The 13,767-nt window shown below is 32.0% G+C and overlaps 1 protein-coding gene across 1 annotated transcript; it reads right to left on the bottom strand.

Moving 5' to 3' along the window:
* Nucleotides 1–10,171: 10,171 nt before the first annotated feature.
* On the bottom strand, nucleotides 10,172–12,265 carry LOC132052085 (uncharacterized). Its single transcript, XM_059443444.1, has 2 exons — nucleotides 11,082–12,265; nucleotides 10,172–10,722 (listed from the first exon to the last, which is right to left on the bottom strand). The coding sequence occupies exons 1-2, from the start codon at nucleotides 12,222–12,224 to the stop codon at nucleotides 10,402–10,404; spliced, it is 1,464 nt and encodes a 487-aa protein (XP_059299427.1). The 5' UTR covers nucleotides 12,225–12,265; the 3' UTR covers nucleotides 10,172–10,401.
* Nucleotides 12,266–13,767: the final 1,502 nt, after the last annotated feature.

Below are 13,767 nucleotides of genomic sequence, written 5' to 3'. Positions count from 1 at the left end.
GCAGATCAATTCCTGAACTTAAATGGTACAAGGTTGGAAGGTTCAACATCAACACTCCTCTTACTGGAATATTTCATAATGAAGATATAATATACGAGTCTGTTTGGAAGAGTACAAAAGACTTATTAAAATACAGTTGATTCATATGTAAGCTGGTTCTTGTGTCAAGGGTCTACCGGAAACAGCCTCTCTACCTCCCAAGTAGGGGTAAGGTCTGCGTACACTCTATCCTCTCCAGATCCCACTTTGTGGGATTTCATTGGGTATGTTGTCACATGTAGGCTGGCAGTGTGGTGACTTAGGTCCTGTTCGTTCGTTCGTTTGTTTTCTAAGATTAAGGTGTCTAAATTTGAAAATATATTTGATTATTAAGATATTGTATCTACATCTGGATACTAGATAATTAAGATTGTTTTTTCGTAGCATTTAGATGTGTGTAATTCATTTTTATGTCAATTTTTCTTTAGAGAAAATCTTAATATATACTGTTAATAAAATTTTTGTTCAATGAAGCTCACTTGAAAAGTAGGTGGTGGTGGCGTTCGACATGGTTGTGAGGTAGAGCTGGTCGTGGTGGTTGGTGGAGGTGACTGGTAATAGTGGTTATGTCATATTAGTAGCTTGTGGTGGTTGTAAGATGGTCGCTGATCATGATAGTTAGATGGTGATAACTACCCGTGGAGATGGTTAGCTGTGATATGTATTGTATAGAGTGGTTTACAAGGTTACTTTTGGAAGATTTTGCCGTGCAACATCTTAATGATTTTAAGAACATGTATAAGATCATGAAAGAAAAAAAAAAAGCGCACTTAATATGTTGCGAAATAAAGGACTCAAATTTTACCCCTATTAAGTTGGAAAATGGAAACAAGTGAGGCTTTTAAAGTTATCTTAATCAATGAAAGTAGTAGGATAATGGAAAGAAATTAAAAAAAATTACCTAGTCCAAATTGAAAAAACTACTCTAATTAAGTACTACTTTTTTCTTTTTTGGGAGTGAGGCCTAGAGGAAAGAAAGAAGTTCAATGTGACTGTAGGAGGGCCAGGTCACCTAAATTTCTTTCCATATAAAGCCAACCACCAATCCAAGACACTCCTTTCGTCTCAAAATATTTTTTATCGTTCTTACTAAAAATATTTATCTTAAAATATTTATCGTTTTATTTATTCAAGATAAAATTAAGTAAGTTTTTCCCATTTTACTTTTATATTCATTACATGAGCTGATTTTATGGTTTACATACCAACATTTAAGAGATTTCATCATTAATGGAGTAAATATTTATTGAGGAAAGAGAACATGATGAAATATGTTAAGAGGGTAAAATATTCAAAATGCTATTCTTATAAATGATTTCTTAATCGCCGTGTAAATGAAAAATGCGACAAATATTTTGAGACGGAGGGAGTAGCATTACTTTCTCTTTTTTGGTAGAAGTTCAAAAGATATTTGATCCTTAAAAATTGTTCAACACTGTGTGTTGAGTCGAAAACGGTATGCATAACTAATCAATTTGTTCATTTTGGAAGGATAAACAAATTGTAAGTAATTGATAAGTGGAAAAAAAAAAAAAAGAACTTTAACAATTTAAAGTTTCACAAATACACTGTCAAATTTACGTATAATGTTTTCATTTACTAAGTAGTAGAGTTTATATTTCCATATTTTTTTTCCCGCATTTCTATGTCTTAAATTTGTAGTAACTTTTTCAGACGCTAAATTGGTGTTTAATTTGCACTATTAACATTTCTTCTAAGATTGATGTCATACCGCGAAAAGACTTTGAATTAATCTTTATTAATGTCTTTACGTCTTTATTCGATTTAAAAGATCGAACAAATGTTTATACCAAGAAATTCTAAAGTAGGTAAAAATCGCAGGGATTAACACGATCTATATAACTAGGTAGTACTTTAGTTACGCGTCATTTTATATATCTATAATTACTACTAGGGATGAATGTGAAATCTGCACTACTAACACGGATGAGAAGATGAATCTTGTTGCTATTGCCATCAAGAGTGAAGAAATGAAGATAAGGGCTGAGAATAGGAAGAAGGAAATGAAATTGCTCCAACTGAATTCTTGGAGGATCCAGAAAAGGTGAATCATATGAACACGTAGGATTTACCATTTTATATTGCTTCTCTAAAAATGAAAATCAAGAAAGTTAAAAGAGCTACTCAATATTCAACAGCTGAAGTTGAAAAGAGCAATTGATGATTGAAAAGGTCATTTTCTTAAAATGGAATATCTATCTTAATTAGTTTCATGTATGTCATTTCTATTAATGAAAAAGTTTGATATACATAAATTTCTTTCAATTGAGTAAGACCTTAGGAAAAAAAAAGATCTTAACATTTTTAGTCAGCCTCTCAAAAGAAATTCACACACCTAGTTATAATAGGTTGTAGGTGTCATTGAAAATACACTGATTACACTATGTATACTGATTAAGATTGTAAACTAGGAATTATGATTTTTTTTTATTTTTTATTGTGGCTTTATTGGGCTGATGCATACATTAAAAGTCGGGTGATGGAAAGTAATGGACTTGGGATGATTTACAAGAATGGTCCTGAAAGTGTGTGGTCTTGAACTTTCGTGAGTATCTCGCTAAACAATTGTGTAGGAATCAACAGAAAAGGCAAATCCCTTATGATACACCAGATCCAGTTCGGTTATTGATAGAGTGAATAGATCTATCATTTCTTTAAATCTCTCTTCTGATTCAAAATCGTAGTGTAACGTGTATCCTCCCCTGTTCCGGTCATGAAATAAGATGAAATAAATCAAAAAATGAATTTTTGTTCAAGAATGAAATCTTTCACTCGATTCATACATGCGTATTTATGCAATTTGTCCGATTCATCCAAGTTAGTGCCACATAAACTTCATTAGCGATCAAGATTATTTAAAAATTGGTATTTTAAATTGGACAAATATATGAAATTTTAACTCGTACTACTCTATTAGTAAATAATACTAGATGATGGCAAGCCCATGCAAGCAAGGACCCAACACGAAAAATGAGCCACTTTAATGTTAAAATTATGAAAATTTTATAAATATAATTACAATTCAATCCATTCAAATAGTATTTGTTATTGTCCTATAGTTTCAGGGACATAATACGTCCTTTTATATTTTAAAAGCAATCATTTATACCTTCTAAGACAGTCAAACCTCTCTATTATTGCCATTCGTTATAATAGCATTTCACTATAATAGTCTGATTTTCTCCGGAACCGATTTTTCATGTTATATTTTATTTCTCTATAACAACATTCTACCTATAACAACAATGATATTCATTATAGCGGCACACTCCTTGTAAAATTACCTCTCTCTATAATGCCTATACTCAAATATTGTGTAATAATATTCTGTAAGAAATATATTATGTATAAAAATAAAATATTAAAATATTTAGGATAATCATTAAGGAAAAACTATTGAATTCCTGCTGAAAGTTTGGACAAAAATTTCCGTTAATTCAAGCACTATATTGTCACTAAGAGACTAGAATTTACGAAACAACCTACAATTGTAGAATTCTTACGTCAAACTTGAAATATTTAAATTTTCAATTAATTTTAAATGCATATATTCCTTAGATTTTAATTCCTTATCGGTACGGTACAACTAGTTATGGATTTATTAGTCACTTTAGTTTTTAATTAATGAAATATGAAAACTAATTAAGTACAGGAAATAAAAATAAAGTTTTGCGTACTTTTATTTATAACAGCTAAATGAGATCCAAACATCGAATGCCAGTATACATGCATAACAACACCTCACTATAGCGGCCATGAAATTTTCGGACAAACGCTGCCATTATAGAGAGGTTTGACTGTACTATGAAAATCCTACACCTTAACCCTTTATGAATATATTTGTAACTAAGTATATTAAAATATAATTATTAAAAATAAATTAGAATCATAAATAAAAAGCTTTTATGAATTTATTGTATGAAATTTTAATAAAGAAGATAAATATTTTTTTTGAATATCTTTATTCACGCATTTGATTAAAATAGAAAATGAACATTTTTGAATCATGTATAACTTAAATAAGATATACCAACTATTAGTACTAATGTATTGCACTTTAAACATTTTTATTCATAAGATATAATTTTTTTTAAATATTTATCATCACATTTTTATTATTCTATTAATGACAATAACCAAATATGCAAGTAAAATTATTATACCTTAATCTCTATAAAATTTCTTTTGAATGAAACAAAGTAGCAAAGCTTACCTTAATATTTATTATATTTTACGCTTAAATAAATGGAACAATAATTAATCCCATAAATAGAAAGAGAACAAAAATGAATTCTGATTTCCTTGAAAACTAAAGATAAAGTTGTTGATGACGCGTACGAAAAACGTGTTTGCTATTTGAAGGCTGAAGCAAAATCCACCAATTTTCATAGAATATTAGTGTTGCATTAACAGGAATCAGGGGCGAAGCTACATGCGGCGTGGGGTTCGGACAAACCTATTAGCTTTTGCATAGACTCGATATTTATATTAAAAATTTCAGTAAATATATATAATTATTACGGTTCGGACTCACATATGAAAACAAACAGTTGGTTCAGCAGTAAAGAAGTGGCCAGGTAAGACCTTGTGCCATGAGTTTGTGGGTTCGAAACCTCTTTCAACGGTTTCCGTTTTGTTTTTTGCTAAGAAGACATATATGTGCAGTTTTTTTTTTTAATCTAACAGATTGTTTTCTTCCCTGTACATTCTTCTCAATATATATATATATATATATATATATATATATATATATAGATTTTTTAATTTAAAAAAAAAAAACAAAACATAAAATTGACATCTAAACAAAGTAAAAATCACGTTCGAGTGCAATTGTAATGATAATGTTGATATTTATCTAGTGTTTAAGTTGTTGGTTGTTCTTTTAAATAGATAGTGAGTATTGGTACTCGTTTGTTAGTTCGGCGGTTATTATATATTAGCTTGAGGTCGTTGTCCAGTCTTAAAATTTCGAACCACAAATCTCAAATTATGGTTCGGCTTCTGACAAGAATACCCATTACTTAAATTTTATAGACAAATAGCACACATGTAGCTCCTGCCTCAGACCCACTCTTCTACAATTGTAGAAAAGTATAGAAAGATGTTGATTCTACGTAGACTTAATTATCTATTCTATAGACGTCATTATTTTAATTTTAATTTGAGAAATTTAGAAAGAGTGAAATAATGAGTTGATTAACAAATAGGCATAAAATAGAGATAGAGAACTTTTTTTTTGTTATTTTTTCGAATATGATAAAAATTATTGGGATCTTGGGCATCATTTGATTTTTCTATTATAAAGTATATTTAGTTATTCTTTACTTTGTATTTTTTTCACGATGTATAATGCCCCTCATGAATACCTTTATTTGTGATTACTTAAATTGAACACTTAATTGTACTTCTCTCATTATACAAATTAATTGTCAAAATAATAATAATAGTTTTTCAGAAATATATGTTTGAACTGATAATGTTCTTTTTTAGTAAGTCACTTTTGATTATCTTATTTGTTACAATCAATTAAAATACCATTTGCCTCTTTCGAATAGTTTGTGTAAACTCAAACTATAACGTAAAATATAAATAGATATGAACAAATATATGTCTACATCTGTCAATGCCACAATTAATTATATCGCTTCTTTCGCCTCTCTCGATTACACTGTTCATACAAAAAAAAAATACTAAATTAAATAATATTTAAGTAAATTAGCAGATAAAAATTAAAAATAGAGAATTCTAGTTTAAACATACAAAATTGAAGATTAACATCTATCATTAAATAAACAGAAAAGGGTTAAAAATACTCTTCAAGTATATGAATTCATCATATATGTCCTATACTAAAAGTTTGGTCCAATTATGTACTTACTGTTGATTAATTGGGCCAAAAAAGCACTTATTTCAACCAGAACTTAACTGCAGGCATATTGAACCTACACACATCGTGTAAGGGCATGTTTGATCCAATTTGGTTCCTAACTGTAATTATGCAATAACTTGCGAAATTGTGTTTATGAAGCAACTTGATTAAATTGTAGTAAATTTTCTCACCAATTTAAGGCATCACATAGACACATTCTAAGCCATTTTATGAGCAATTTAACATGTCATTTTGTACAAGTTAAATTAAAAGTTCTAGGTAAAGATACAATAACCATGATGTCATACGAACAACAAACAACAACATACCCAATGTAATTTTATAAGTGGGCCTGTGGAGGGTAGGATGTACGCAGACTTTACCCCTTCCTTTGTGGGGATAGAGAGATTATTTCTGAAACAAGAAAATTCATTGCATTTCAAACCATAAAATATCTTTACATTCCATCAAATCACCAGATGCCATAAGATTCCATCAAATTACAGATGCGGTTACATAGCATCAAAATAACATAACTAAACTTGCTTCAAACCAAAAATTGTCTCTGTGTTCCATCAAATCACCTAATGCCATTAGATTCCATCAATCCTGAACATGTAAAAATTTTCTTTTTAATTAAGGAGATTAAGAACTAAAAGAATTTGCTTAGCAGACTTTTAATAATCTTTCAATTAATTGAGAAGCATGTCATTTAAATTTAAGTTCTCACGTTTTAGTATTATTTTTCGGACAAAGTAGGGACTACCATAGCATTTGCTTAGTCACCTGTCTTTCCGTTAGTCTCTCCCAATTTTGATGGTTGATGAAATCTAATGACATTTGGTGATTTGATGGAATATAAAGATATTTTGTTGTTTGAAGCAATGTAATTATCTTTTTTTTGTTTATGACATTTTGATTATTGCATCTTTACCTAGAACTTCTAATCTAAATTGTATAAAATGGCGTGTTAAGTTGCTTAAAAATGAATCAGAGTGCGCTTTATATGATGCCTCAAATTGGTTAGCAAATGCATTACAATTCAATTAAGTTGCTGCATAATTACATTTAGGAACTAAATTGGAAATTGGAGCAAATAAGTCCTTATACTATGCGTGTAGTATAACCTCGGTTAAGTTCAGAATATTTCCCAATAAAGTAATGGTTGAGACATAATCGGAACAAACTATTAGCGAAGAATAAATATGATGAATTTTACGTCACTTTAGGATATTTTGATCCTTTTTCCGCTAAACACAAATATCAAAACCTATCATTTTTTTCCGGCAAAAGTCATAGATAGCCCCCCAAACTTTGCCACATATTCCTCTGAGATACCTAAACCGAGGTAATTGTCGACTTGAACCTAAACTAAGTACAAATTTGATTCCATCGGGCACCTTTTTCATAATAATCAGCAAAATTAAGAGAGTGTATTACACTCTTCATGACGTGACAACTTTCTCAAATGAAAACGTGACACGTGGCGGTGGGGTCCATCATAGTAATTAAAAAATAAATTATACCCCCAAATTTTCATCTCCTTGCCCCCCCCCCCACCCAACTGGCCGCCGCACCACCACTGGCCGCCGCACCACCACCCCAACCGCCGTCCTCCCACCCCACCAATAATTTATTCCCCTTTTCTTCTCTTATTTAGGTCTATCAATGTCTTTACAAGACCCACCAACCTTTAAAGTTCTTGCTAAATATAAGTTAATCAATGAAAGGTGAGATAAAAAAAGAAGTCATAGTAATGGTGAATCCCTATTTTTTCCGGTGAATAAGATGTTAATGCTACTTTTCAGATCTAAAAAGGACAAAGAAAATGGTGGTAAGAAATAACATCCAATTCACAAATTAATTTTATATAAATAATTAAAAGAAATCAAGTGTTCTAATAATGAAGAAGAAGAGAAAAAAAAAAAAGGAAGAACAAGAAGAAGAGGACGTATAGTGGAGGAGGAGAAGAAGAGAAAAAAAAAGGAAGAACAAAAAGGAAGAACAAGAAGAAGAGGACGTACAGTTGAGGAGAAGGAGAAGAGCAAAAAAAAAAAAAAAGGGGGAAGAACAAGAAGAAGAGGAGAACTTACAGAAAATTTTGGGCGAAAGGGAAGGGGTGGGGTGGGGTCAGGGGACAGACGGGCCGGGGGGCGTGGGGGGGCAGGTGGGTTAATTTTTATTTATTTATCTATCAAATTTTATTTAAAAGAAATAAAAATTTTAATCAAGAAAAAAGAAAAAAAGGGTTGTCCACGCGCTTAATAAAAAGTGGACTCAATTGCTGCGCCACGTAGGCGCCACATAGGCAAAAGGTATCCAGTGGGTCGAATTTGGTCCTCCAGTTTACAGACAATCTTCGATTTACGACTGCAGAAGAAAATGTGACAAAGTTTAGGAGTTATCTATGACTTTTGCCTTTTTTTTTTAGCACCAAATAACACTGTACCATACCGAAGCTAATACTGCAAAAAGAAAAAAGGAGTTCTTTCCAAATTTAGAAATTTTCTGAAATGGAAATAATTCCAAAAGGAGAGGAAGTTAATGCTCCACGTTTGGACTACAATGTGCCTACATAGAACACTCTTCCAAGTAACACATATGGTGGCCTCCTTCTTAATTGGCTTACAAAAGGTGAGAAAGTAACACTTGTCAAGTGACATAACAAGTGGATCTTTTTTTTTTAAAAGAAAAGAAACTTAGAAGCCAATGAAACGTGAGCAAATTCTACGTCCTCTAAGCAACTTTTGTTCATTTCCTTTTGTCAATTGACACGGAATTTCTTATTCACAATTTTGCCGAGCACAGCGCTTTTCAAGTGATTAGTTGTTGAATTTTTATTTGATTTTTGTTTCCTTTTTCTTGAATTGTTTTGATACTTATCTTCTAACGTTTAAGAAGACAACTTGCGCGTAGATACAGATTCAGAATTTAAGCTCTAAAGATTCAACTTTTTAAGGTTCTTAATTTGAACCCATTGTATTTTAATAGTTATCGGTTCATGTCTATTATTATCGCAATTTTAATAAAATTTTACACATAAATTTATGTTTCGCGTAAAAAATTAAGGTTAAATTAAACCCCTACCTACCATACTACATCAGCCACTGCTTGCGTGCACATAAAAAGAACGCCAAAATATATATTTTATGATAGTATCAGAATTACTCTTTAAATCCCTTGATGCGCACCGGTCACCGGTGACAGAGCTAGCTAGGGTACAGCAAGGAGATCATTCGAACTTCTTCATCCAAAATTATACCATTTATATAAATTCAAGACTAATTTTTTTGTGTATATATATAGTAAAATATTGAATTCTCTTATCTTTTTCACATAATTATTACTCATTTATATTTTGAATTGTCTTAGTAGAAATTTTAGCTCTACTGCTCATCACAAATAAAAACCGTTATTGAAAATATCAAAGTTACTGAAATTATTAGAGAAGGAAAGTGCGGATGGGCCAAATTAAATAATCAAGGCAGACACAAACTATACCATTATAATTTATTTTGAATTCAATATTTATGACGCGAAAGATTAATTCAAATTACTGAAATTACTAGAGGGAAAGGATGGAACAGCCAAACATAATCAGGGCGGATGTAAACGATACGGTCGTTGTTCGTTGAAATCCAATATTTTTGACGCAAAAGATAAAACTTATAATAGTAGAAAATGCAACAAATAATAAACGTAAGCTCATGATTTTAACAGTATTTCGTTCTCTTAAATTCTTAATTTTTTACACGCTTATTAATTAGTGGAAGATAGTTACCTCATTAAAATTCATAAGGTAAGCCTAACCCCCTTACTTGCACTTCTTCCTACTAAAGATTTTTATTATTAGTTAAAATTAATATAACTACCTAAGGCATAAAAAACAACAATAACAACATATACAGTAATCCCAAAAGTTCGTGAAAATTAATATACTTGCTCTATCTGTGAGAGTAGAGAAGCTAATTGCTTCTAATAGCCCCTCAACTCAAAAAACCATTTCAAAGCACTTCCTAAAAGAAAAAACACTAGAGTGAAGAAGCTTATAAGAAATAATAAAAGAAACATCACGTAACATTTCAAAAAACGAAACAATAACAACAGCTAAATAAGAGCACAAAAGAGCATTAAAATCCATCTGAAGAAGGCACATTGTGGAGAAAATATTGCGACTCAAGAAGTCTACAACTTATGTTTAACAACATAATTCACAACTGCGAGTGAAAAACCAATCGTGCAATTTGTCGTACCAGATTTGCGCTGATCAACTTGTTTTGCAACATCACCATCATAATGATAAACTGACGTACGGTTTGAATTAAAATTCTTACACAATCAAGTACAAGAATAAACTCTGAAAAAAGTAAGCACAAAAAAATTAAAGACTTAAGAGTATATGCTTTTACATGCAAAAAATTACAGAGGGGACACTACTAGATGGCTGGCTTTGTTGATGTCATGAGACGGTACTAGTAACTGCTGGAATGCACGAGTTGGCTAAGATAGACCAGGTGATAAGTAAGAGCCATTAGTGTGAGTACATTGAGAAATGATGAAATCATATTCAGCTTCTTCAGTGTCTGACTCAATCTTCCAACTCGAGGTTTCACTCTTGCTGCTTCCTCTGACAACTCTTGTCGTGTTTCAACAGGTTCACCAGTTGTCTGTATCCCTGTTTTAATGCCTGTGGGATCCACGAAAGCATCCACACTTGAAGTGCTTGGTTCTATGTTGAATACATCTTCCCCTCTCCCTTCCTCTTTCTCCAGTTTCATTCTCTCTCTCATCACCTGCAAAATTCAATAATAATACCACATTACGATTTTTACAATTTAGAACTAAAGAAACAGAGAAAGCCAATATAAGCAACATAAGAGGGGTTAATAGGGCCCATCTATATAGCTACAATGTTTAGATATGGACCCCAAGATCGTTACATTCGAAATCTGGACTCCAAAAAGGCGGTTATATATTGATTTAAATTGGCTTGAATTAAACGGGTCAAAATGAACTGAGTTAACAAAATAAGGGGTCACTAACTCAGGTTTGCGCGGGTCGTTTTATGGGCTGATTTTGCTACCCTAATTCCACCCCTGGTTTATTTGACTCCACATAAACAGGGGGAAGAAACAGAGAAGTAACTGCATACCTTACTGGCTCGAGGCTCCAAGAAGTAGGAATTGCACATAGTCATGGCGAATGAGGCCAGAAAAATCAAACCCTGAATTTTTTCTGTCCAATTCGCATAATATCGATGGGTCTGGCTCAAGTAATGCCCCAAAAACAATGAGGCTATGCCATAAGACATAGTCTTGAAGTAAGCAGGGTAAATCTTGCTTTGCACCATTGCAAATTGCTGCTTAGGCAAAGTTCTTGCCAAAAGACTACTCGATATGAATGTCACCCAAATACAAACCCCATAAGACAATGCAAATCCCAGCAAATGAATCATTCCCATTAAGGAACGAAAGTTCTTTGCTGAGAGCATGTATGCCAACACATCTGAAAAGAACCTGCGAATTACATGATAGTCCCTTTTGCCTTCCACTTTAAGCCTATTTGCATCTTCTTTAACTGCATCTTTTGCTTCTTTAGCCTTTTCTTCTATGATATCAAGATCTTCTGAAGCATTCCTCATCAAATGACTTGTCAGTGTATTTGTTGTGTCAACTGCTCTTTCTTTCACTTTCTCAGCAGTCTGTTTAGCACTTTCTTTCACTTCATCAACTTTCTTGCCAACAGATTCTTTGGCTCTTTCCTTCACTTCACTTGCCTTTTCTGTAGCCTCATGGGCTTTGCCAACAACAGTATCTTTGACTTCACTTGCCTTTTCTGTAGCCTCATGTGCTTTGCCAACAACAGTATCTTTCACCTTTTCATAAGCATCACCAACAACCTCTTTTGCATCTTCTTGAATTTCATGGGCTTTTTCAGAAACAGTGTCTTTGGTTCCTCCAAGTGCACTTGCTATCTTATGTTTACACTTTCCAAATGCATCACAAACAAGTTCTCTAGCATTAGGCCTATGAAACGCTCCATTTTCTTTAACTTCCTCTGCCTTAACTGTTAATTTGTCTTTGACATCTGAAACATAACCTGTTTTTGCCTTTTGTTCAGTTTCTTGTGGGGAAATTGAGACCTTGGTGTTCCCATCATTTGGTTCATATTCAACAACTACAACTCGATGACCTTCTTTGACTATAACTTCTTCTTTCTTTTCAGGGTCTGGAGTAAAGACCCCTGCTGTTACAAGTGTGGTTAGTACAAGAGAAATGGCTAAAACATTCATCATCTTATTTTTTTTTCCCCTCTTTTGTGAACTATGGGAGAGAGAGCTTTTAAGCGTTTGGATAATGTATTAAGAGGGAATTGAGGATTTGAATGAGGAAGTTATTAAATTAAGATGCCCACGTTAGTCGGTGGTGCTGGATGTAGATGAATACGTGTACATGTTGCATGGGGTTTATGGAATACTACGTGTCTCTTTCTGATCTTTGTTTGGTGTAAAAGTAAACACAAGTGGGATAACTGTAATATTCTTGTTCTGGAACGTTCCTCGACATCCTCGTGAAGAAGGATATCCCTCTTTCTTTACTTCCTTTCTTTAGAGTTTACTCCCTCCACAAGTGTCACCTTAGCAAAAAACGCGTATATTAAGAAATTAATAATATAATATAAAATTTATTAAATTAGTCCTATATAATAAAAAAAAATTATTTTTTTCCTCTTGATTAAAGCATGTACAAGTGGTATTCCTTTTGACATTGGGAATCCAACAATACAAGTTATTATGCGGCTTTTCCAATTATCATTTAGATATTAATCGAGGGTAGGATTAGAAAAAACTAGTCAATTTATGTCGTGGTTTCCTAAAATGACACTTATTATGACAGGGGCGATTTAAAGGGTGACGAGGGTGTTCACCCGAACATCCTCGCCAAAATATTATATTGTATATATAGGGTAGATTTTCTGTGTTTATGTACATATATTTACTTTTGAATACTCTGAACAAATACAAAAGATTAACTCAAGTGGTTTAGGATGTTCAAAATTATCTCTAGAATCCTAAGTTCGATGCTTAGGAACAACATTATTTTTTTATATTTAGCTTTTGTTGTTTTTTCTGAACCCCTCAAGTGAAATTTTGAATCCGCCACTGATTATGGGACAATTTTTTTTTTTTATTATGAGGTGCGACACTTATATTGAAAGAGCCAAAAAAAATAAAAAAATTTATTCATCAAATATATATATATATACATGAATATATAAAGAGCAAAAAAAGATTAATGAGAATTTATTTATAGTCAGGGAAAAACTACTCTCTCGTCCACTTGAACTTGTCCATTACACTAAAAGTAAATTTTCATTTTTACTTATCTAGTTTGAAAAATCAAAAGATAATTTGCCATTTTATAACCTGTTTGGCTAAACTTTTAAAATCAACTTATTTTGAAAAATACTTTTTTTCAAAAATGGTTTTCAAAAAAGTACTTTTGACGAAAATTGGTTTGTGTTTGGTCAATTAATTTAAAAGCACTTTTGAGCAGCAATTAATGTTTGACAAGCTTTTAAAAAGTATTTCTAAGTGTATTTTTCTCAAAAGTGCTTCTGGACAGAAACTATTTTTTTTTAGCTTCTGAAAAACAGATTGTGCTATTCCCCAGAAGCACTTATTTTCCCCCGAAATCTTGACCAAACACCTCACTTTTTTAAAATAAGTACTTATTCAAAAAATAAGCACTTTTTGGGAAATATAAGCTTGGCCAAACAGACTATGTTTACCGTTATTATTGAAAACTTCAAGTAATTGTTAATTGGCTGCACAACTT

This window comes from Lycium ferocissimum, chromosome 4 (genome assembly GCF_029784015.1).
Source record: "Lycium ferocissimum isolate CSIRO_LF1 chromosome 4, AGI_CSIRO_Lferr_CH_V1, whole genome shotgun sequence".
Classification (NCBI taxonomy): domain Eukaryota; kingdom Viridiplantae; phylum Streptophyta; class Magnoliopsida; order Solanales; family Solanaceae; genus Lycium; species Lycium ferocissimum.
This window is presented reverse-complemented; position numbering and strand designations above follow the sequence as displayed.

Bases quoted from the DNA above. Each gene is read 5' to 3' on its own strand.
- LOC132052085 (XM_059443444.1), bottom strand. From the start codon at position 12,224: ATGATGAATGTTTTAGCCATTTCTCTTGTACTAACCACACTTGTAACA. The intron at 10,723-11,081 runs GTATGCAGTTAC...TGAATTTTGCAG, and splicing joins TGGAGCCTCGAGCCAGTAAG to GTGATGAGAGAGAGAATGAA.